Source organism: Patagioenas fasciata, chromosome 2, assembly GCF_037038585.1.
Source record: "Patagioenas fasciata isolate bPatFas1 chromosome 2, bPatFas1.hap1, whole genome shotgun sequence".
Lineage (NCBI taxonomy): Eukaryota > Metazoa > Chordata > Aves > Columbiformes > Columbidae > Patagioenas > Patagioenas fasciata.
In genome coordinates, this window is record NC_092521.1 from 148,241,392 (window position 1) to 148,268,049 (window position 26,658).

Here is a 26,658-nt window from a genome sequence, read left to right on the forward strand (position 1 = left end):
CTCCGTGAAACAGCTGAGGCTCATCCCCTTCATATGCTCAGTGTGCTTCTGTCCAGCAGTTGACTTCTGCAGAAACAACTCTCATAAAATTCAGATACCAGTAATTTTTTCAGGTGAAGTCTGGTCTACAATTATACTGGAATCAAATACAAATGAGTTACTTTGTCTTTCCCCCAGCCCAGAAACTTCTCATATAACATCAAGTGAGATCACTGTCTTGAAAAGCCTGTTTATTATTCAAAATGAAAGAAATCTGGGAAAGTCTCAACAAATCTTCCACTAAAAGTTCAGCAATCTTAATTCTTTCAAATTCAGCATTGCACAAATCCTGCTACTGAAACTGGAGGCAAAATTCCCTACTTTATATGCATATGCAAATTTCAGTATATAGTCTGTGTCTGCTGATACACGTTTACAGAATTTATATATTCTGCAAAAAAGAAAACACTTTTTATCAGCACTGAGTTAAAGAATTCAACATGTACTTACAATAAAGGACTAATCCCTTTTGTTACCAAGTAATTATTTTAGCCATATTTAGACTAAAAAGACTGTAAATTATAGCATGAGCTTTCATGATTCTAAATAGGCTATCTCACCTACTACTGATGAAACAAAATACTTTGTCTTCTTTAGACATGTTATAGTTAATGGAAAGGAGTGACTAACAAGAGCAGACAAGTAGTAGACAACAATTCTATCCTCCTACCCTGCTAGCACAGGCCTTAGAGAGGATGTACTGGTCAAGCCTGCAGAACAGAAGGGCCATTTGTTTTATTTAAAATCAGTAAAAAACACACGGTATAAAAACATTTATAGCAAATATAAGTAAACAATGAGAATACTGAGAAACAGAATTGTATGAATTGTTTTGATTGCCAGCAAATGCAAAAGCACTTCTGACAGTATGAAGACAAATTTTAAAAGGACTATCACTATTTTTAATCCAACCAAACAGTTATGTGTGTAAAGACAGACATTTTTAAGATAATGCTTTTAACAACTGGAAATTGATGACTGAGGAAAAAACCAAACACATAGAGATGTCAGTTTATGGTTTTGAATTGTACTTACCTTTTCCCTCTAATTTTAGTGCTACTGTCAGTTCCAGCAGTACTGAGAAAACAGAAGACTGTTCAAACAGAGAACATCTCTGGCAACTGGAGCAAAATTTTCAAATTCATCTAACACTTTTAAGAAATTTAGATTATTAAAACTTTGAGCAGTGTATTAAGGCAGTTCTCATTAGCTTGCTTCCCCAGTTTCAATTTTCATATGATTTTAGCTGGTGATGCTTTCTAACCAATAAAGAGTTAATATTCTTAGTTGTTTGAAAGGTGATTTGCAGCATTTCAGATGGTATTATGCATTGTTTTCTGTCTTTTGATATATTAATCACAACTGTAGCCCCTTCTGTTGCAAATGTTTCATTTTAAAATTGTCACTTGTCAGCCAGTCCAATAGGCTATTATTTCAGAACCAATACAGTTTATGCATGGGAAGTTTGATGTTGAAACAATATTTATTTACATTCCCAGAGTGAGATGGTTTAATATATTCATGCTGCTATAAAAGACATGCTACAAAGCCTAATCGTATTTTGTGTATATACTATGTGTACAGAAAATCTTGCCTGTATTAAAATAAAAGAGAAATGAGGTTCTAAGTATCAATTTATAAAAGTTATTTGCAAAATGTTACAGTGTTTCATGAAGCACCATTTAATGAAACATTAACTATTGGTAAACCTCCATAGAAACTACCTTTTCCAAAATTCATGAGAATAGTTCCAAACTATTTTATTTATGTTTGCATTTCATGATGTGGCTTACACCCCTCCCAGCGAAACCCTGTTCCTACGCTTGCTGCACTAGACAAATGCCTCACATGAGGAAAGACAGACCAGACAGCAGCACAAGTGAACACACTTGTCATTCATACACTGACCTGCTGTCAATACAAAAGGAAATGGAGATGTGCAAGTGATCTCACCCTTCCCCCAGCCATGACTTTCTCTCTGCAACCTGTGGCTCTTTCCCAGCAGAACAGCTGGCAGACTTTCTGGCTGCCATAGCAACCCTGCCGTCAGCCCGTTGCCTCAGCAACGTTGCAGCAGGAGAAACACTTCACCTCCAAATTGTTCTTAGACTCACAGAGGTATTTTTTTCAGGTTGCATTCCTAACTGCTTATTTACTGTTCAATTTAATAAATTTTGCAATAAAGAATCCTATACAGTCCTTGTTTGCCAGTGAAATCAGATCATCTTCCATGGAATCTTCCAAAGAATTAATATCCATTCCTTGCAATGTCACAGCAGATGGATCAAATCTCTGCAGCAGCTTCAACTGATCAAGTGACAGTCCAGCGCCCCTCATGCCTTCTCCTCCAATGTGAGGTTCCTTTTTTAGTAACAAAGAAAAGCAAATGATTGCATCAATAAAGTTCTTAAATGCCCTCAATGTATTCTGCCGAGTATATGCAGAGCTGCCTGTTAACGTGGACAAGCTAAGTTTGTATCGTTCACACCCAGGGAGGTTTTAAAAATAAACTGGCACTTCTGTTCTTGACTTCATCTGTCCAGTATGTACACAAGCATATATACAAGGTCCAAAGTACTTCGAGGAGGTGGTGGGGCACCTAATCCACTTTAGCCCAGCAGTTTAGAGCACTTTTTGAGGACAGGTACACAGGTCTAATCAATTCATTACTCAAAGCACTGAAACATGGTAAGAAAGCTGTTACCACCATACAGTAAAAACTAGAGGTTTTAGGTTGCCTCTTTTAAGTGATGCAACACTTCTGTGTACTGACTAATAGCTATGGTTAAGTCAAAACCAGTGATTCCTTAGCCAGTTACTAATATACTCAGTAGCAGAAACACCTGGATTTTTCCCATTAAAAACTTACTTAAACTGGAGAGACTGAACGCCCCATTCCAGGATACTATACTGTCTGAAGAGGCAGCATTTTGGAAGATGATGCAGCAGAAAAACCTGAGCTTCGGATTTTCTATGCACTGTAATAAGACTAACAAACAGGTAAACAGGACCACTGTTACATGTGTATGTGTATGAGGCAGAAAAAGAAAGGAATAGTTTAGGTATCTGAATTTAGAAGATGCCATTTGGCATCAAAATCGTGGAGAGGGGAAAGGCTTAAAATCACAGCCCTTTTCTCAGCATTTCTTGTGAGTAGCTGGCATTGCAATATCAAAACCAGATCTCCTTTGTAAATCTAGTCTAGTGCAGTCTATAATGCACCTTACAGCAGGGTATTTTTGAGCCATCATACTCAGCTAACACGAGTTCACCCTGTCAGCTCATGATGTGAGATAGTTGCTTAACCACACACTGTGTGCTGTAAAGCTGGGCAGCCAAGAGTTTGTAGCCTGATTCTTCTCTTTCTTTCCCTCAGCAGGATTTCAGCGCTTTCCAAGGAAGAGACAAAAGGAGGTGTCCATTACAAATTGAGAAAAAATAGCATACAAAGGGAGATGGGGGTAGTGACTTGAAGTAATGTAATAGAAGGATGGAAAGCTAAAAGTCTAGGGAAAATGATAGTACGCAGGGTCAATCAAGTTGCTCAAAGACAGATCAATTTTTTTCCTCGGCCTTCTCCTTTCTCCTTCCAGTAAAGTTACTGCATTTAAGCTGATCTACAGCATCTCCTGGGTAAACTCCTAAGAGGAAGTAAGTCTGCACAGACAAAGGATCAGCTGCCAGGCAGTAACCTCCACCTACAAGCTCAACGTCTATGTCTCTATTTCCTGTTTTTTCCATACCCAACATGATTCCAGCATCTGCTGCCAAACTGAGAAACTGGGAGACAGTGGATTGGGTATGTGAGGAGGTGTTCACCGAGAGACTAAAGAATATGAAAAATATGTAAAGGAATATGAGGTAAGTCAACCCTAGACTCCAGTTTCCTGTTCATTGGAAAAGATCACCTGGGTTTACACTACTGGGGAACTGGTTGTAAGATACTATACACTAGCTGTGGGTAAACAATTCAGTGTCATCTCATTTAAAATACACCATACACAAAAGCTTAATTTTTACAGACATGGCATTTCTGTGTAAAAACTAGTGCATTATGCAAGAGCAATATTACTGGTGAGAGAAAGTCTATGAAACCAGAATTAATCTTGTATTTGAGTTAAATGGGGTAATGTTTTGCTTTGTCATTCTATCGGGGACAATTTTATGCTGTTACTTAAAATAAATAATCCCAGTTGAAATACCTGGAACTGAAAAATTTCTAGTAAATAGATGGTAAGAAAGTAGGCAGAAGAACCCTAACATACAAATCTTTTTCAGTTCTGTTAAATCTTTAGCAGTTTTCATATAACTGTACACCTATTATATATATATGTTTTTTAATTACAGTTAAGGGATGTATCTAAACTTCCAACAAGGCCAAGTGCCTTGGGTCACAACAACTTCATGCAACGCTACAGGCTTGGGGAAGAGCGTCTGGAAAGCTGCCTGGAGGAAAAAAAGCTTGGGACATTAATTGACAGGCAGCTGAACATGAGCCAGCAGTGTGCCCACGTGGTCAAAAAGGCCAACAGCATCCTGGCTTGTATCAGGAATTAGTGTGGCCAGCAGAACAAGTGATCGTCCCACTGTACTCGGCACTGGTGAGGCTGTACCTCGAATCCTGTGTTCAGTTTTGGGCCCCTCAATACAAGAAAGACACTGAGGTGCTGGAGAGAGTTCAGAGAAGGAAAACAAAGCTGATGAAGGGTCTGGAGCACAAGTCTGATGAGAAGCAGCTGAGGGAGCTGGGGCTGTTTAGCCTGAGGGGAGACCTTATCGCTGTCTACAACTACCTGAAAGGAGGTTGTAGCATGAAGGGTGTTGGTCTCTTCTCCCAAGTAGCAAGTGATAGAACAAGAGCAAATGGCCTCAGATTGCACTAGGGAAGGTTTAGATTGGATATTAGGAAAAATTTCTTCACAGAAAGGGTTGTCAGGCATTGGAAAAGGCTGCCTAAGGAAGTGGTTGAGTCACCATCCCTGGAGGGGTTTAAAGGATACGTAGAAGAGGTTCTTAGGGAGATGGTTTAGTGGTGGACTTGGCAGTGTTAGGTTAACAGCTGGATCGATCTTAAAGGTTTTTTCAAACAAAACCAATTCTATGATTCTTAGAACAGATACAAGTCATCACAGAATGTGTAAGTAAGCTACACTAGTATCAGAGTTAGACTTTTCCTCAAAGCTGTGATGATAAACAACTAACCCACCCAACTCATCACATCAACAAAGAGGAAGAGAGATGCATATGGTCTGATGATAAACTCTCTCGAGGTACTAATAAAGGTAACAGATATTTTTGAAATGTATACAGTATAGATGAAAAATTCTAGTATCTCCCTATATATCACCTCCTCCCAGATATCTTAATGGTAGACACTGGGTCCAGAAAATACAAGGTACCTTCTTGGGACACTGAGCCTGAAATAAATTTACTCCCTCATTCCTTTAAATAATGCAAAAATAGCTCCCATACATATAAAATCCTTCCTCAAAACACAAGATTCTCTCCATTTATCTCCCATCCTTTATGCAAATCTTCACTACTTCAGTGGCATTTATAAAAAATCTTTCACCTTTCTTGTGAATGTGCAAAAAAGCGAGTAAAATATATCCATTAGAGAACAATTGCAAGTGAAATTTTAACCTGTCTGAACTATCTATCTTTTTTCCCTGTTGTGTTTTAAATGACTTGTACAAAGCAAAACAACCACACTACACAGTGGGAAACTACTTAACAATCCCTAAATGAAGCTCAGTTAAACATGAAAATAGATTTAAAAGAGCCTTAGAAATGCTTGTGTTATTTCCATCCGCAGCAGTTAAAATTTTCTGCAGTGAAAAAGAGATTTATTGATAGTAAATATAACATGTAACTTTATAGTACCAACACAAGATCACTGGATTGTGTGAAGTACCCTGAAAATACTATTACCTGTGGCTGAAGCTGGAGACAAGGAAAAGTTTTCAAGGCCCACGCAACTTGCTCCTCATTTTCAGAGAGCGTAATTGTACATGTACTATATACTAAAATACCTCCTGGCTTCAGCAATTTCACTGCCTGCAGAGAGAAATAAACAATATTTCAGCTTATTTTTATATGTAAAAACTTACATATTAAGCAACATTAACCAAGAAACCATTAAGCTATAATATAAAAACTTAACACTTAATTAAACTCAGATCCTTCTGTCTAAGAGAGGCATTAGGATACTAATTCTTCTCAGGAAATGCAGTAAAGGATCTCATGGATTAAAAAGATTCTTCTTTCCAAATCAGCATTATAGCTCATGCAGTTTATTAATGCCATTGAGATGATCCACCTTGTAAGATTTGTTATTTGTACAGCCCTGCAAATCCCAGACAGATTAGTTCTGTTTTCATCACCTGCTGCCAACCTTGGATACACAACATTTTAATCAGTGAAATTAGATGTCAACTATTCCACATATTTGGCATGGAAGTTGTATCTATGTTGCTTTTCAAGCTGTGGTTCACTTTGAAGACCTGTAATTCAGATTTAGACAAGTTTAAGGAAATCTTATCTTTCAGCATCATCCCAAGCACACTCCTACTAGCAGGAAAAGCTGCAATCTGGTTTCCTGGCTTTGTACTCCATCTCATGTCCCATACAGCACCTCACAGCACCACTGCATGGGAGATCTACGCAGTGAACATACAAAAGTCTATGCTAGTGCAGAGAAAAGACTTCAGCCTGCTCCTTGACTTAGACCCTGGTGATTATTATAAACTAAAACCGATGAAACTGACACATACAAAGGTTTTTATTTACTATGTCTTATATATACCTTTCCCATGTTCCAATGAACTGACTTCACCTAGCAACAGATCTTAAACCTATTTTCTTCACTTAACTGCTGAAAAGATAAGGAAAATGAGGCACTGTCTTTCAGTATTAAGTTTTATGCTGCAAAAGCATTGTGTTCAGTTTAGCTTATCTACTCAATGATTAATACATACCACAGTGAAAAGCTTGCGCTGAAGTGGCTGGTAAGAGGTCACTTCCTTTAAAGTTGAGGAATAAGCCATGTTTGGTCTCTGTCCCATCCCACTACATGGAGCATCAAGAAGAATTCGATCAAATGACTCTGGTGAGAATGGAGGTCCTTCTGTAAAAATCAGTTAGAAATGTAAAATGTGGCTGTTCCTTTCCCAAGACTTCTTCACAGATAAGTACGATCTATTTCTGCATCCTTGACTTAAAATATTTATGTTCTGTACATAGTGCCTCCAAAAGTAATTGCAGTAAGAGATGACTCCCAGCACCACTCGTCGTAGATTTCACCTCTCAGAAAACTAAAGAATTTTAGTTCTGTGAGGTCAAACAATACATCACCCCTTTAGGAAATTATCTTTTTAAGTTTAATTTAATAATTTGAAAGTAAAATGTAAAGTAATCAAACAAAAATGTTGAAATATGATTGGTCAGAGGTTCTGGGTACAGAGCTGTACATATAGGCTGTAATGAACCACAGTCAGCTCATAACTGAACCAAGTGTGCAAACTGTTAAGAGAGAAGCCTGTAGTTAACCATAAAGACTGCCTTAAATAATAATAATAATTGGCCTGTCTATAGAATAACTATTTCTTGTGATGCATATATATCTGTAGAAAATAGAGCACTTCATAATAACATGAAATATTACAAGTCCTAACGCATGCTAATGCTGTCTGTACTGCAGAACAATTCAGTAAACAAGAGCTGTGAAGACAAGTACAATTTCTGGATATTACTTGCACAGATAAGGGAACCCGTAACTTCTATATGCATCCTTTCAACTGAAACCCGCTAGCTCAACAGCTCAAAAGTTTATATTGCCTTAGTGCTAGAGACACTGTTCCGCTCAGCATCACCAAGACAAAGTGGCTTCATAGGTGTACCTGTGAGTAACCAATGAGGAAGAAAGCCATTTATATGCTTTACCTCGTTTTCTCCTTCTGTTCCTCAAATATTCAAGTTAGGTCACAAGTGAAAATGAGTGACTTCATACTACTGCTACCTAGCTTGTTCCAACACTACAAAAGCCTTTGTGGTCTTTCAGTATTACAGCCAGCTCTTGTTCATCTGTGTAAGTGCTACATATCACCTACCGTATTTTATGAATGTTCATAGAAAGACTATTCAGGAAATACCTTTATTCCTCCAAAGCAAGAATAACGGCAAGGCATAGTAACAAGGAAGGTGAATTATGCAACCTAATGCCTACTTAAGCTAACCAGTGACTGGAATAAAACAGAGTGAGAAAGAACAGCACACTTTGCACAACGAACTAAAAATAATCAAGACAGCAACTACTGTTTAAATTGTTCCATCATGGGAAAGGAACCAGTATGATAAATACTGCACTTCAGAAAAGCAAATGAAATGAGCTTAAAATAATACACTGTGCTTCTATAGAACTTTCCTCTAAACAGCTGAACAAACATCAATGAACTAAACCTTGCAGCACTCCTGGGAGTTAGGTATTAATAACCTCATTTTACAGATGAGGATTCTGAGGCAGAAAAGCCAAACAATTCTGAGAAATAATTTTTTTCTCAGACTAAGTCAAACAATTCAGAATATGGGGTTAAACATTATAATGAAAGAGCCTTTAAGGTTTCTTCCATCCTTGACATTAACTGGAAAAGGAATGCATTCCCTTTGAGCATGTTTGGTTCTGATAAGGACAGATAGTTTGACTTTTGTATTTGCTTCATGGAGAAGCAAATAATCACGAAAGAGCAGAAAATAAAAGAGCATTCACAGTGCTGAAGCAACTTAGGTATTGCTAAGATTTCAAGGACTTGCAGACCTGTGGCAGGATTAATACTATTAGTGCAAAACTGATTACAGTTTTCTTATAAAAGCTACTACTACTCAAGCAGTTTACCTTGCTCACCCTCTCTTTTCTCAACTGAAAGTGCTTTTGTTCCATCATAGCAAAAAGTCTTAATGCAATTCAACCGTAGCAATTCAGCATTCTGCTTAATTTTTTTGACCTTGTTAGCTGTCTTGTCCATGGCTATTACTTCACCCTGAAAAAAACACAAAATTTTTATCAAGAGCACAGGGATTAAATGGATGCACAGTTCCTGATTTCCTCCCTGCACCCATGAGCAGTGTAATGAATGAAGCTTAGTTTTCCCTACAGAATTTTGTTGTTCTTAAATCCACACTCTAGTAGTTCTTTTTCACCCATATTTTCCGTGATATCCATGTTAGGCTAGATACTAGTCTGAAACCATGTGCATTCTGACTGGCACTAGCTGCTGGGCACAGTCACTCCCTAAGGGACCCTATCATGTCTCACTTCTGACAAGGCTAGTTTTTTTGCTTGTTGTGTTGGGTTTTTTTGTTTGTGTTTTTGCTTGATTGGTAGGTTGGGTTTTGTTGTTTGGCTGGTTGGTTTTGGTTTATTTGTTTTGAACTGTTTTACTGGGCACTAACTCAGATAAAAATCTAATCATTTGAAAGAGAGTAGAAGTCTCAAATTTATGGTAAAATAGGTCAAGAGGTTTTATATTTGCTAGGAGATGGTAGGAAACAGTCCTGAGGAAATAAGGCCCACAGCCAGGCCTCTGGCTTGCTCAGACTCTTAACATACTGTTACACTTGCAGTAGATGTCACTCAAGTCACTTTGGGAAATACTGTAAATACTAGAATAAATTTAGATGGGGGGAGGGGAATCATGATGACACATTATTCTCCTTTTATGTAAGATTTCTCTTTTCCTAAAGAGAAATCAAAAGGGACATACACCACTATCTGCGAGATGAAATCTGTAAACTCAACAACAAACTGAAACCAAGCAAACTTCAGTAAAGATAAGCTGTTGACTGTGTGTCATGTTAGCCAATAAGTAGGTCTAGGAGTGAGAAGTAAAAAAGGATTTATGTTGTATCAATGGTGTCCAGCCTTCAGCTACCGTGAGCCAAATCAGCTCCCACAGGAGCAGCCCATGAGCACGTGCCACTGCTGCTCCCTGTCACCACACAACCTCTGGTGCTTGCACACCAACCACTGATGGTTCTTGAAAGTCAGGTCTGTTGATAGAACAGTGGATTTGCTGCACATGTGCTGTGGATATATAGGGAGACAAGCCCTTCTCCTGGGAGACTCTCAGAAAAAAAAACAAGCTGAAAGACAACAGTTCTTCCCCATCTGACCCATGCCAGCTGCTGCCAGAAAAACTTCCTGAAAGACATGTAGAAAAAACAGTGGTCTGGACTGGAATCCAGATAATAATAAATTCTCAAGTTTTAACTATTCCCAATTTCTATCTAAAAGCTCATAACAATACAAAGTAATTTTACATGTTAATTTTCTCATCTAAAACCAAAACATCTACAAACTAATTTTTACAATTAAATTACAAAAAATATGAGATTGATTCAAATATTCTGAAATATTAATGATTTAATTTACTGTCTATGGAAATTCAGTATGGAATATCTCTGAATGGAACTTAAGAACCAAAAAGCAGTGCAAATTTACTAATGCATTTCTTCTACATCTTAAATTAAAATTGTATACTCAGATAAATTTCAACATCTGTATTCTTAGTCTTTACCACTTCAGCTGGAGGTAAGCACAATCAACATATCTAAAAGGACTAAACAAAAACTATACAAAGTTATACAGAATGTACATACACAGACAGAAAAAGTACAAATGTAAAATGTATCCATGACAGAAACATACGTTTTACAGACTTCCTTTATCTATCACACTGAAATTCTATAGTGGAAGCTTTATAAATCTATCTCATAAATGTCTAATGTCTGTCTAATTCATGTTTAATGCATGTTTGCAAACTTCCCATATTGAGGAAAGAAACACCTCAATAAGCAAATCATCACAGAACTGAATACATCTCTTCTAAACATGTTCACATCATCACCCTCTATACCTTCCCATTAATGCACAGACAACCATTGAAGTACTGCATAATGTAACTGCAAGACTTCTAAATAATCTGATATATTCTAAGAACCCTATACCAATGAAAACAATAACCTTACCAGATTTTTAGAGGAAACATTACACATTTTTCCCTTCTCTGGCAGGAAAGAATAATCTGTATTTTTGTTTTATATTTTGCTCACAGCAATTAAATATATGCAAATTGTTATTCCTATATCCACATTCTTTTTTGCTTCTGTGTTATTTTCCTTTGTCTTTCTCTAAATATTTTGTTTCTTCTCATCTTGTTGCTTTCTCATGAAATACTTTTGGGTTTGAATTTCTAGTGTGAATCTGTTGTTCTAGGGTAGAAGAGCCACCTTTACCCTAGAACAACAGATTCACACTAGAAATTCAACCTAAGATCATATCTGTACTGCTTAATTGATACTTTTTACTGAGAAAAAGTTAATGGGATTAGTAACTTTTTAATATGTTTTTGTACAGAGTTGTGCATTCTTTTGGCACACAGTAGTGATTCCTGATTTCCATGTATTCTCAGTTTAATGAATCCAGCATATTCCTGCATAACTTTGCCTTGCATGTTACAAATTCCTCCATTACAAATAAATCAATAACATTTAAAAGTAAAATCAAAGATATTTCAATAGGTCAACTTGCAGCAAATAAGTTTTTAAATGTGATCTTGACTATTGGATAGTCTGTGCCCATTTCAGTAAGGCTGATGTATAGCAAAACATACTGCTAAGTATATATGTTCAAGTACTGTTTCCTGTTGTAAATTATCTGTGCATTTTGACAGCTAAGTGAGGTGAGCTCTGCAAATGAACAGTGGTCAGACTTTCTTCACCAAGACAGAAAATGCTCAATGATTTCTCTTACCTGGTCATGCATTAATGCTGCAAGATGGGTTGTTTTTCCTCCAGGTGCAGCACACATATCCAAAATTCTTTCTCCTGGTTGAGGGTTTAAAATATGGCTCACAACCACAGAAGGCAAGTTCTAGCATTGGGAAAAAGAAAAAAAAAAAAAAAAAAGAGAGAATTCAAACCTTATGTCCTGTATCAAGACCTCTATTAAGGAATGAGAAACTTGTTGAAACAAAAATTCATTCAGCAATGAAGATACCTGTGATATTGCTGTAAGGTCCTTAACAGAAAATTAACTGCTGGGATTATATTAAAAAGACAGTATATGTCAGAAGTCTCCAGCTCATTTTTATTTAAAGCTATATATGAGTATCTATGGCTGAAATTTAAGGGTTCATGACTACAGAGACTACAGTGTTAAAAGACAAAATAAAATAAGCTGATACTATCATGGAAACAGAGCAGCTCTGTATATAACAAATATTTTATATTGACCTGTTTATTGGAACATATACTGTATGAACATATTGGTGACCTACTAACGAAGAATAATACCAAGAAGCTGAACTGCATTGTGAATTGTGAAAATAGAACAGATGTACTGAAGAGAAATAATAGTCACTAATTGTGCACCATATCACATCTTACACAATATGGAAACATTCTGAAAGATTCTATTCTAATTTGGTTCAACACGAAGGTATAAAAACATTTCAAAGTTATCTTTACTATATGTTGTCTCTGGTTAGCATAGTTTCAAGTTCCATGCCACAATATTAAAAAAATAAATGAACAATAATTAATCTTATACATGGCAAATTAAAGACAAAAAAGCTGAGCTCAAATGGTTGTGATCAGTGGCACAAAATCCAGCTGGAGGCCAGTCAATACTGATGTTGATCTCTTCCTTAGCGACCTGGATATAAACAGAGTGTACCCTAAAGAAGTTTACAGAGGATACAAAACTGGGAAGAGTGGTTGATAAACTGGAAGGTTGTGCTGCCATTCAGAGAGACCTTCACAGGCTGGAGAAATGCAGAAACAGAAACCTCATGAAGCTCAACACAGAGAAGTGCAAGCTCCTGCACTTGGTGCACCCCAGGCAGCAGCACCAGCTGGGGCTGCCTGTCTGGAAGGCCCTGGGGAACTTGGTGGACAAGAAGTTGATCTAGATTCTCATGTGCACCAGCCTCTTAAAGAACCTGTCTCTCTAACAATTCTGCTCCTTGAAAGCAAGCACTCTGATAAACTGAATGAGGGAAGACAAGGCCTCTCCTTTACTGCAGGCCATGAGACAATATATTGCATGATAAACTTACATTTGACCACTTCAAAAGACAGAATTGATGCTGATTTAAAAATATTAAGTTCAATTACAAAGAGAATATATGCATGAAAATAATTAATCAGCTGGACTGACTCTTCTGACAAAAGAAATACTGAGACAATTCACTGTTAATAAAGGACTTACTGTCTGAGTGCTAGTAATATCAATCAAATGAGGAGATAACTTAGCATTTCAGATAATATCTCTGAACAAGGGTTTATTTGACATAAAATTTACATTTGCTTTACAGATTAAAATAACTTTTTCTCTGAAGGCTGGACAGCTTTTGTTTTAAACCCTGCTTCTAAATCATCATATAACACCATTGTTGGTACACTAATTGTCTTAGAAATCTAACTGAGGTGTTCACCTGATCTTTTTACGTCAGCAAACTGTAATGAAGGATTTTACCCAATCATTTTAAAACTAGAAAGTTCTGTGATTTCATCATCCTACATTTCAACATAGCACAGGTGGCCAATTCTTACGTTTGAGTATTGCTTTTAATTAGTTTTATAATAGGTGAAAAGGAGTATAGGTATCACAAATATTAAAGATGCAAGGGAAAAGTTAGCTTGAAGTAAGTTTTTAATTCTACAATAAAACTACAAAAAAAAAAAATGTCCTTTGGAAGCTGTGTAGTTTTATGTTAAGAGGTAGCAAAAGCTGTGTTACTGTAAGACTTTTTGTGGTTGTTTTGTTCAGGTGGATTTTTTTCATTAAGGTTAAAAAGATAGAGATTTTTTTCCTTCAACTTAAAATTAACCTAATATTTGGAGATTTTCCTGATTATCTACAGAAGGATGTACCCTGAACGAGGCTCATATTTCAGAGTTGATAGGCAGACTCCAAAACCTAAAAGTTCTATGCATAGTACCTGTGCACAAAAGAATTTCAAAGCTTTTAAGTGAGTAACTCTTAGGTCGCTCTGAAGTCTCTTTTCACGTATCAGACACAGTGTGACTGAACCACCTACATGAAGGTACTGATTGCATTCTAAACACTTTGTTTTCTTTAAATCTGAAGAGTGAATTAGGTGCCATAATAAACAATGAATATATAAAGTATCAATGTATGCTTAGAAGATACTAATTATTCTACAAATTGTACAGACTTTTATTTTTTAACTAACCTACCTGTAAAAACAAATGACTAGGAAGCACATTGTCAAACGAAGGACTAAGGTAGACTGGCTCTATCATTCTTATGCCCATTCCACTGAAAAACATGACAAAAATATTTTGACCATTGAGACTGATAGTTTTTAACAGTATTCAATTAAACTTACTATGTTTACAAATAGAAACTTGAAACAATAATCTTACAAAACTGAAAGCACTTCTAAGTCAACTAAGAAAAAAAGTTTTACAATTTTGTAATCTGATAATTCTTTAAAATGACATCATTAAGTTAGGTAAACCATAACAAAAAATATACTACATGATAAATCTGAAGTATCTGTAAAAACAGTACAAATTTCTTTTCTTGTACACCACACAAACTGAGATCTAATCCAAGTCTTGATAATGTAAAGAAATTCATAGAACCAGATTTAAATATGTTAATTTCAATCCATAACTGCTTTTGGCGAGTCATGTATCCACTAGGGCACTGGCATATGATTTCCTACTCAGATCTTCCTCCATTTTTCTAGATTGTCTAAGATTTCAGTCAAATACCTAAAGAAATTCTATTTCAAAAGCCTTACAAGAACATTGATATACCTGCAAAACAAAGGTTTGAACTTAGAAGCAACTTAAAAGTTCTAAATATGAAGTTCTGACACAGATTTCATTAAGACAAATGTACTAGGAAATGGACAACAATAGAAAGAAAAACAAGAAAAAAAAAACAAAATTGACCCTGGAAACAATACATTACTGAAGATAACAAGAATTAGTATTATTTTGCATATGCACTGCACAGTCTAACAAGATGAAGGAAGGACATGAGAAAGCAAACTTGCTGACACCATATTTAGTGTTACATGCTGCCATTCCACATCTTCAATTCAACAGGTATAGCCTACCACTACTTTCACTATATCTAAGCTCTAATAAATAAGGAATCCTCTAACAATGTAGTCTTTTTTACTAGGTCTTTTGTGGTTTGTTCTTGGGATATAAATTCTTGGTCCTTAATTTGATGTTTATGCTCTCCAACACTGCTTTTCATGTATGTTTTAGATGACAGAAGAGGAACAAAATGAAACACAATAGAAAAGCAAGTAATCTTGAAACAGATAAAAAATAATAGCATTTGCCAAGACAGTTAAGATGTCTGACCTTATGTCCTGTCCCCTGCCCCACCAAAAAAAGCCCCTATGAATATTTTTAGGAGATGGAGAAATCAACAAGGTTGCACTTCTGTTCCCTCCAAATTGGAGAGAGGCATAGAACAATTTACCAAAATACAATTGTGCCACAGTGAGAATGTTTGTCACTTCTGTTTCTTCTATATTATTGAAGTAATATGCTAAACATAAATTCTGAAAAGGCTCCCATTTATTTCTTCCTATCTCTCAAGTAAACTGGTATCTGGATACCACTATGAAACTAAATGTTGAGTCTGATAATTCTTACTGTAGTACTTTAATCGTAATTGTCATCACATTGCCGCTACTTTCATTGTGAAGTTACAGAAGAGAGCAGGTGGCACAATTCTATTATATTCCCAGAAACTTAACTCTTCCCCAAAAATACTGGAAATCCAAACAGGCAACAAAGGTCTCTGTCAAAGCCATCTTGTGGTTTCACAAACAGTACAGAGCGTTTCACAATGTCTTCCCATCTTCTTCCTTCCCTTTGCACAGTTGTAGATGTAGATTGCAGTTACTATGGACTTACTTCAGTGGGCAACTAGAACTAAAGATTTCACTGCGACTCAGTTCTGAAATCCCATTTCCAAGGAAAACTTTGACTCCTTCAAATTCTTTGGCTCCTCTTCTACATTTCCCTTCAATATCTGAATACACTGAAACCAGATCTCCAGCTTTCATAACTGTGCAAAGAACAGAAATTTTGATATTAATATTATCTTCGACAAGACAGTAGTGACCAAATAATTTAGGCTCCTCAGTAGACTACTTACTTAAACTCCTACACTATAGCAAAATTTAAACTTGATTAACATAATAAAGGAAAAAGATTAACTTATATTAGGCTTGACAGTGTATATGGTGAATGATGGCTACTGAAGACTACAGCTATTGAGAGATACAAGGTTACAAATCAGACAGCTTGTCTTGTTTTTTAAGAGGCCAGACAAATCTTCACCCATAAGTTTTAAGCAGCTCTAGAGGATTCAGTCCTCTGTTTGTGCTTCAAGCATGTAAGTACATCCAAAAACACTGGTTCACACTTAAGGTAAAAGGTAATAATAACACTAAATTTGTCTAATGACCTCTCAATAGCTAGGTAGAACATAGCCATAGCTGCTTTTCCCCTAACTATTGCTTTGATACAAGTGATTATATATTCTTGTTCAAACCATTTTTCTGGTGTGGCTTTCTTCACTCTAAGGCAACTGCTGTTCTCAATAATCCTCTAATAGAGTTTTACATCTCCAGTTAAACCCCTCCAGATCAGTACATAAATATACACCAAACTCTAGAAGTGTAGTCCTGGGGACTCAAGCTTTCTGAGGGAGAACAAAAATAGATGGAAAAGGGGGATGGTTTAGGTGATTTTGTAGAATAGCAGACAAAGTCTATGCACTGACTGGCTGAAAAATATGCTTAAGAATAAAGGCCTCCACTGACAGCAATATACAGTTTTCTAAAATTACATTTCTGACATGTCTGACTGGCTGGAGCAATCAGAAGATAGGACAAGTAAGAGTAATGACAGTTCAGCTTCCCAAGAATTCTTTGAATTGTATTTAGGAATCATTTTTTTCCAAGTGGCCTTCTTAATATGCAAAACGCCTTGGAATTCTTAAATGGTAATATTTGTTGGGGAGCCACTAAACATGTACTTTTTTGCATAGCTTCTTTTTACACAATGTGACATAAAACATTATGTGATAGCCTACTATTATTGTCTGCTTAAACTTCACTGAACAAAAACTTGCAGCAATTTAACTCTTCCATCAAGCATATTTGCCAGTGATTTTTGCATGGATTTGATTTCACTCTCTGCTAACAACCATCCTTTCAAAATGCATTAGTACTCTGAAAAGCTCTTAAGCTTTTTGTAGCTTATATTGGCATTCCATAAACATAAAGCTTAGAGTTTGATTAGTTAAATTAAACTCAAAGCCCCCTGATAATTAGTTTACCCTCATCTGGGTTGCAAGTTCAGTGATTAAATGTGTGTTCTTGCTGTACTCTTTTTTTTCCTAGTTAAACCATCTGTGCTTAACACAGCTTTTTTTATATTTGGCTTCAAGTGGGTAGCATCCCCTTTTATTTTATTTTCCTATCTGCAATTCCCCTGAAGTGTTCCTAAAGTTTTATAGTATCTTTTCATTCTTTGAATTGATGTTGCATGCATAATTACATGCAGCAATTATAATAAATCACTAGATGACTCAAAGAGTGATTTGAATATTTATGAGGTTGCCTAAACAAGCAGTTTGAACAACTGCTATGGCAATATACTTATTTCATTATCAAGTCCTAGATTGAAAAAACATTCCTGTTCAGTGAATTGGACATAAGCACATGGTTAAAACTTCTTGAAGGTTTTTTCCTGGAAGGGAATGAAGTTAAGTGGCTAGATAAATGCCTTCCTGACTCACTTTGTTTAATAATAAGAACCATGATGATTAGTAGATCTCATCAAAATAGAATAATGAGGTGAATCATCCAAAATTATACTGGTTTCACATACAGTTAATTTGACCTTTAAATAAAAAATAAATAGGCTGCTGAACACTAAGCGTGTATATGTCAATTTTTTTATCTTGCCTCACAGGCACTGAAACAAAAATCTCCATTTCTTAAGACTCTGACATTAAAACTGAAGAGTCTTCTCACCAATACAAAAAAAACCACCCGTTTTACTAGTTTACTAAACAATATAAAAATGAATCACCAGTGGATTAAAAGAAAAAAAAAATCTGCTTTTTTAGATCTGTATCATGGAATCTGGCAGGATCATGAAGGTGAGTGCCTTTGTGGCTGAATGAAGAAATAATATATCTGGAAGCAGTATCTATTAAATTATAAACATACATCCACTTATCTCCCAGAAAAAGCTAGAAGAACTTAAAAAAATATATTTACCATAAATTACACCTATAAGATTAATTTCAGTTGTGAATAGAAAAAAAAAAAGTGTCAGTATTTATTGGAAACTGTCATCAAGGGGTGAAATTTTTTCAACTTAACTGAGTGAATATAAAGAAGTCTTACATCTTGAGGTAGATATGATTCCAGGGACATAAACATGTGCTCCTCGAAGTACTGCATATCCACAGTGGGCTCCAACAATGACTTCAGATGCATGTTTTTTTAAATCTCGCCTAAAAATACAATATGTAGTTCAGCTTTAAAAAAAAAAAAAAGTATACTGAAAACAACACCACCATCACCACAAACCCCAAACAAAATACCCTCTAAGTAAACTCGAGTTCATAAATACTGGTTTTGTCACAACATAATAGAAAACATAGTTAACTATTATGTATTACATTTAAAAGATTTATTTAAGTCTCAGAAGAATCAAATGAAAGAGCCAAGAAGGAAACTAGTCCTCAAAATTAACCAGATTCTGACACACTGACACATTCTGCCACTATTATGAACCTGACATAGGAATACGAATAAATTATACTGAGATGGAGCATAATAGTCCTCTATCCCTTCCTACGCCAGACAACTGTGAAGTGATTTTTTGTGTTTAACAACTGCTAAGTACTTCTATAATAAATGTAGAACTGGATGTAAGGAACTTTGCCAGTAAGAATTGTGAGGAAGATAGTTACTCAAACTTTAATTAAAGTGCAAATATATTTGAATATAAAAAAACCCAGAATGTTCAGAAAAAGATGCTACAAAAGAGCATTAAATAAATGAAAAATAAATAAAAGTGTTAAATGCTATTTTAGAGTGTAGAGCATTTACGAACCGGTACTACTTGTTACCAATCTCTCCCTAATCACAATACAAACTGAATCTGAAGTAGTTTAGTCTCCATTATGAACAAGATACTTTAAATAAAATGTCCATAACTGAATACAGTAAAATACTGAAAAACCTCCATAGGGGCAGACACAGATGCAACATGAGAAATATCCAAACATATCTTAAGAATGAAAAACAGTCATTTTGTAGGGGATAAAATTGATTCAGGAATCCTCTCAGTATTATTGATCCAGTCTCCCTAAGTCTTGCTGGACTTGATTACCGTGGAAGAAAACTCTACCTATGTTTAGCTATAGTTCTATATTCCCCCACAAAAGTTCAGTTCTTCTATCTACCAGCTACCTGGATTGCCAGACAGGATGTACTTATGTTACATTTTCCCTATAAAAAGTTAATCTCATAAATAAGGAGAGAACTCTCTATATTTTCTTACATCTTTTAAGGACTAAATCTCTCACCTAATTAGGATATGGACTGCCCACTAGGTCTTAATACATATGAAGTTGTGCTTCTTTTATTGTGAGTTAGTTATCATAACTGCTTAACAAGAATTCTGTACATAAAATATTTGTTATGGCATTTTAAGGCCAAAGACTGAAAATTTCAAACCTGGGTCCAATGACAGGAATTAATAAGATGTCCTGGAGTTTTGGGTGCTCAAGAACTGGAACACATAATCCTTTGAATTGCTGTTTCATTAAAAAACCATAATTATTAGGCAATTCTAAAAAAAATAACATTTTGAGTACTCAGTTAGACTGAAAACAATTTTCCATTTATAATTTATAGCTGTAGAGTACGAAAAACAGATGTAGTGAAAACAGTACAAGAAGATGGGAAATAGAGTATAAAGAGATGCTCCATATTAAAAATACTGCTCTAAAAGGCTAAACTTTTAATAAATTGAAAAATAACAAGGCCACTAAGGGATTCACTAATATGTGACCTCAGGGAGTGGAACGGTGTTCTGACACTACCACCACCATCAAACCCTACCACTGGTTTTTGCCTTCTTCTGGAAAAAGGTTGTGTCAAGTTATCATCAAATCACAGTAACACCACCAGACAAGCTTAGGTCTAGTCTGTGTTATTTTTTCGATGCTATTAATTGTAAAACACTGCTTGAATCTAATGTATTGCCTGTCTTACTTAATATGCCAGGTTGGTAATACTTGTTATTTTTCTTTTCAGCTTAACTTTTCATTGGGTACTAGGAGCTAAGCTGTGCATATAGTTGAAGAAATGACAGCTTACAACTTGAACTTTAAAAAGATGATGCTTTTTCCCCTGTGCCTTCTAAAATATAACCTTCAACCATGCAAAATCACAAATTAGTTTGCATCCGATAAATAAGTATTTTCTCTTAAGAAAACAACCCAAGAGCATACTTTTGTTAAATGCTTTTATGTAGTTTCCTTTTCTAACATAACCACAATTCAAAATGGTTATGAAAAGCCAGTCTTAATTCAGTTTTCAGCAAAGCATTTTTCCTTGAAGCAAAATATCATTCTGCAATATATATTTCCAGATTTCTACAATAAAACTAAAATTAGCATAACTCATTACCATTCCAGCCAGCAGAATACTGTCAATTGCCTCTGCATCACAGAAATGTCTTGGCTCCTGTCATGCAACAGCTCCCTGCACATCCACTAGCATTAATAATTTACTTAACGAACAACTAGGTCTTTTTAGACAGAGTGAAAATCTAGGATAGAGTTTCAAAATACTCTACTTCTTAAACATAATGGCTTACATATTATCAGATAAATAAATGTTTAATTAAGGTGAGTAAAAACCCAAAAATTATATAAATATTAAAAAACAGGTTAAAAAAAAAAAACCACAGCAGCTGCAGGGCATCACTCTGGCTTCAGTTTCTAAAATATACGGATTTTCTCACTTTCCTGAATAGTTTGTGCAATGAGACAGAGAGCCATTCTCCTTTAATCTTAAATAAAAATGTTCTAAACATTCTGAACTACAGTTTTTTTTCTCGTTCTACCATCTTCTCTAGACTTACGATCACACACACACACACACAGAGTATGTTTGGGATTGGAAGGGACCTCAGAAGACCATCTAGTCCAATCCCCCTGCCAGAGCAGGAACGCCTACGTGATGTCACACAGGAACATGTCCAGCCTTTACAGTATTTACTGCACTAGTACCCCAATCCTATCTAAGGTCTGGATCTGCAATATGAAAGAGTTATTTTCTTTTCCCTCTGTTATTGCCTTTCTTGGATATATTAGATGAGGAATAATACTAGACAATGAATTTTCATTGAACATTTAATAGTGACAGGAAATCAATATGATTGCATGACATTAATACTAGCAGACATATATTAAGTTAAGGAATAGTTTCCAGTAATTAAAAGCTCTCATAATCAAGCAAAAGATAAAATGGCCTGTTGTTTTTGCTGAAACAAAGAAATTCCACAAACCTTCTGGATCTCTTCAAACAGCAATTTTTTCACGTGTTTCACTGACGCCAAGTGGGTATTAACTCTAACAGTGGTGAAACTTGGTGGATGAGATAGACGACTTAACAGAGATTGGTATTTACATTCCGCCTCCTGAGTGCCTAAGGCAGTGACAAGCTGAAAGTGAAAAGAAAAGATTTTATATTAAAGAGATTCACAAAGCAGCCTCTTGCTCAGTGAAAAAAAAAAAAAATAAAAGCAAAACCCACTGAATAACCATTCTGTAGAAATGGAGGAATATGGTTGTGTGGTGGGCCATAGTGAGTAATGCCTATGCCTGGAGGCCTAATTCCAGTAAAAACCCCATACATTTCTTGAAAAGGTATTGTTGGAAAAACAGTTGTATTAGCAAGATCATTGTAAACAGGCAGCAGCAAGTACCTAAAGTAACTGCTAGTGAGCTCTGTGATGGTGTACCAAGAACAGTCGCAAGGAGATGGAAGATTCAAAACTATGCATCAATAACTCTTATTCTCATACACAAAAACATCATTTTTGTGTCCTTTGACATTAGGAATTCATACACCGTCTATAGGATTTTTGGTTCTACACTGGGATAAGAGAATAATTCTTGTCAACATTATGTGATTGAGAAGTGGTTCATTTTCTCAGTGATCATACTTCAGTGGGATCCAAAACTGGAGTCTATGCTATGTTTAGTTTAAATATTTCTAGGTTACTTTGAGCCAACAGGCATAAAGAATAATTTTATATTTTAAATAGAACTATATATAAAAATCTGTGTCTAATCCAAAGACAATGTAAGGTAGTAAAGTCACACAAAATATTAAATCACAGCAATATTAACAGTGTTCAGTTAGCAAATATTTGTTGATGATTAGTAGTATCTATTTCACATACCTCATTGTTTCTGAAAACTTTGGTAAGATACTGTTCAACCTCACATTGGAAGGAGATTTTGGGGAAAAAAGACATCTTCCTTTAGTTTTTAAAATCCGCTGGTAAAGAACTGAAAGAAGCAAAATATCTTCTTATTGTTTATCAGTCTATGAATCTATAAAAGTAACATAAGATTAACCCACAAACTAAGCTGCAGTTTCTGATTCTTCTGCTTTAATAATGCAATTTTACTGTACTCAAAGTTCCAAATATTGCTCAGGATATGACTGTAACACTACTGTTAATTAAATTTCAGAATATGTCCATTAACATGTTTAGCATTTGCAGTCACCTTACAGTGAGGTTACTGGTTTCCTTGCTGTCATGTCGTTCCCAGCCAAACCTTCCAAGGCTACTGTATCAGTGTCTGAAACGTGAAGAAAACGTCACCACCTCTAAATTCTGTCTCATTAAAGTTCCCCTAGCTATCCTTGGGGACATCTTGCCATTTAGTCCTAGAATTCACTCACAAAGGCTCTTCACAGAGTCTAGTTTTGACTCTTCTAAGACCCATCTTTGAATTTCTTATTCTATTACACCATCATATCTGTTCATTTTAAGATATAATTTTCTAATTTTTCCCTGTCAGATTTCTTCTGCTCAAGCTTAACTTCTTATGTTTCTTATATACTTCAAATTATACAAACTTCATAACAGGGGGACATGTGCATGACTGTGGACAATGATTCTCATTTTTTTCATATATACTTAAAAATTAAAGAAGAACTGTAAGTAACACATTTCTCTTGAGTCTGTGTTTAATTCACAGCAAGACTAGTGAAACATGAATGCAACAGAAGCTCTGGTGGTCCTCACTGAAAATCTTCGTCTGGTGAAAGATTACATGGTTAAAATTTACAGGAAATTTCCAGAGGTTGCTTTAATTCCTTATGCAAAGCCAAACTATAAAGTCTCTATCGTAGCTCAGTACTGATGCAGCTTTTATTCTTTGTAATTATTCTCTGTTTTTCTCTGTAGGTAATAAAACACAGTTGTCTTCCCAAATTGTATCTGCTCACCCTTATATTGCTTGTATTTTGAAAGAGTATATACACTTCAGTCAGAAATGAGACTTCTTAAATATTTAATAATTTGTTTACACTAACTTGAATGGAGGGAAAGTGAGAATATGCCCCCTGTCAGTGAGGTTTATCACGTCCACAACAAGGAAATTTGAATAATAAAATACTACATTTTCATTGTATTAAACATAGTTGAAGAACAAACACCAGAAAGCTGGGTATTCATTCTATTTAAATAAGAGGCTGTCACTTTTATCACACAAAACCCCTCAAAATTTCTTATACATATATATATACATATTTCAGATTTAGCTGAAGTTTTAATGCTAGAAGAATGTAATCTTTTTTAGACTTAACTTTTGATCCCAGACAAAGGCAACTTTCAGCTTCATGGGTAGTAATTTCAAAGCCTTATTCCCGAACTTAGCACCCTTTGAAAGAAATAAACTGTAATGGAATGAATTATTTTTTGAATTAATTCTAGAATTAATCAAATTAATTCTTTTCAGAATCTAACAAAGTGCCTGAAAGGCTTTACCTTGAGATTTCTACTAAAACTAACAGTATAATAGTTCATATTACAACCAAAATTAACAAAGTTCTGTTTTAACATTTCAGACAATGCAACATATTCCGCCTCTGAGCTGTTGTCCTAGCATGCTTACATTACAGGGAAAAAGAAATCACCAAAAAAAACCACCAAACCCAACCCTATGGCTCACATTTGAAAAGGTTTTCTTCAGAAATACAATAAATAAGCATTTAAAAAAACCCACACACTTGTGAATTTTTTGAAGAGTTGGAATCCTGAATAGAATTAAGCAGACATTTGGAAACTGGTAGAAATATGTGTTATTTATGAGCCCTACAAGTGACTTTGGTAATAACATTATGAAGGCATCTTTTTAGGACATTAAATGTGTATTTTATGATAACTGCAGAATCACACTGAATGACTGAGGTCATCTCACAATCACAGTTAGTTCTTCATGGATAACCAGCCACTGATCTGACAGCATGCTGGGAACAGGACTTGTTTCTACCTAATTTTTAAAATGCGACTGAGTGCTACCATGAAACATGAGACAGTAGGTGGTCAAAACCATGAACTCTTGGTCAAAACCACTGTGCACAGTAGACAGAACAGCAATGAAGGTCCTTAAATGAGGTATAAAGAGACCTGTTAGTCCCATGATAAAAATTAACAAGACAACTATGTCTACAAGTAATGCAGGATCTCTATGGCTGAAAATTTCATATCAAAATAGAAAAGTTATAATGTGTTAGAGACCACCATCCTTCTAAGCAGGACAGCAAGTATTTTACAGTGCCTGCAATAAATGAGGGCCAACAGAAAAATAAGAATAAAAACAGGGATTGTACTCCTCCCAGTGTAGACAGCATAGATGTCATGCAGAAACATGATGCTACATATGTGCTTTTAACCACAATTCATGAACACTTTAGGAAGTCGACAAACACGTTACAGGAGAAGTTAAGACTTGACCCTGACTAGTTCCCAGGGCCTGGTACAAAATGTTACTGCAGAAGAGCTGCTCTGTCACAGCAACTGTAAGGCATGTGGACTCAACACATGCATTCAAATGACACATACAAGAAACCCACTATCATTGTGCTTAGTTCAGGGAGAGGAAAAACACACAACTGAAGCGCCATTCCTCAGTTAAAAAGAGCAGTCAAAAGAATAAAACTATTGTAAGCAGGCTGGAAATTTCAAAACGACTCAACTGGAGGCTCAGAGCACATGCACACAACCTGCAGCTTCAGCATCGTATACATCCCCTTGCAGTGCCCGTCATCCCAGAAGAGATGCAATGTAGCTTCAGGGAAAGGGATAGGGAATGGCTTTCAAATAAGGAAAAACTAAACTGTTTGCAATCTTCAAGGCTGGAGAACACAGTTGAGAGGGAATGTGATAAAAGCTTATCAATTCAGATGTGGCAGAAAGAAAAGTTGTTGAGGGAGACTGCCTAGTGCCTCTTCAAACACATGAGTTGGACTTCAAACAGAACTAGCAGGAGGCAGGTTTGAAACCAAAAGGAGATGTTTTGTTTTTTCCACACACCTGCTACGCAGTATACCTTGCCCCAGGAAAGGATTGACAGACTTCAGCAGAGCCCTTGAGGGAGCATAACCCCCTGTTCACCATCTCTTCACAGGTTTCCCTGTGCCTCTGTTGGGAGCTGCTGCGGAGGATGGGATGCTGGGCCAGGGCTTTGATCTTGCTATAAGCCCTGCAAGTTGTCAAATGCAGCCACCGCCCAGAGATGCCGAGCAAGCCTGAACTTTAAAACCTCCTTTCCCCACCCCTTCCCACACGAGGTAAAAAACTCAGCCGGCTTATTGCTGTGGGGAGCAGGACTTGGGGCTCTCTCTTTTATTCCCACATCGCGCCCTTACTGAAAACACTAAGTGGGATGTGGAGCTGGGAAAAGCTCTCTCTTGGTAGCCTCTCCCAGGCCCTGCGAGGCTCCTTACGCCAGGCCCGGGATCCCCGGGAGGCGGCGCGCCTCAGCGGGACGCTCCGCTACCGGCACCGTTGCCCCCCCAGCCCCAGCGCACACCCAGGGAGACACAAGCCCCGTCCGGACCCGGGACAGCACGAGCAGGGCGGAGCACGCAGGGTCGGGCCGGGCCGCGTTCCACCCTCACCCGGCTGCGCCGCGGACTCCGCCACGTCCCCACCTACCGCCGTGAGCAGGGCCGGTCCCGCCTCCTCCGGGCAGTGGCAGGAAGTCCCGCCTCTGCAGCCTCCGGGGATTGGTTGGCGGTCGACAAGGCACTTCCGGTTCGGTTGTTACTACGGGAGCCAGACACGCCGCAGCGGGGCCGCGAGACGCCCCCAGGGCACGGGAAGGGCGGCAGCAAAGCCGGCGCGGAGCCCCCAAGCGCTGGCCGGGGTGAGCAGCGCCATTACCAGCCCTGTCGCCGCTTACATGCGGCCGCAGCGGTTTCCCCCGCGGTCAGACCCCGCTGTGCC

General features: G+C 36.7%; 1 protein-coding gene across 7 annotated transcripts; it reads right to left on the minus strand.

The window, feature by feature from the left end:
* Positions 1-213: 213 nt before the first annotated feature.
* Positions 214-26,451, minus strand: NSUN6 (NOP2/Sun RNA methyltransferase 6). Of its 7 annotated transcripts, none has more exons than XM_065833107.2 (12): positions 26,368-26,451; positions 22,597-22,705; positions 21,697-21,852; positions 19,857-19,936; positions 18,516-18,625; positions 16,006-16,159; positions 14,296-14,377; positions 11,846-11,965; positions 8,930-9,074; positions 7,017-7,165; positions 5,971-6,096; positions 214-2,400 (listed from the first exon to the last, which is right to left on the minus strand). In XM_065833107.2, exons 2-12 carry the CDS (start codon positions 22,669-22,671, stop codon positions 2,188-2,190), a joined length of 1,410 nt encoding a protein of 469 aa, XP_065689179.1. In that variant the 5' UTR covers positions 22,672-22,705; positions 26,368-26,451; the 3' UTR covers positions 214-2,187. The 7 variants fall into 7 exon arrangements, with proteins under 7 accessions (XP_065689179.1, XP_065689180.1, XP_065689177.1 ...); XM_065833108.2 differs by having other exon boundaries at positions 26,331-26,383; XM_065833105.2 differs by lacking the exon at positions 26,368-26,451 and adding an exon at positions 25,744-26,324.
* Between the last annotated feature and the right edge of the window lie 207 nt (positions 26,452-26,658).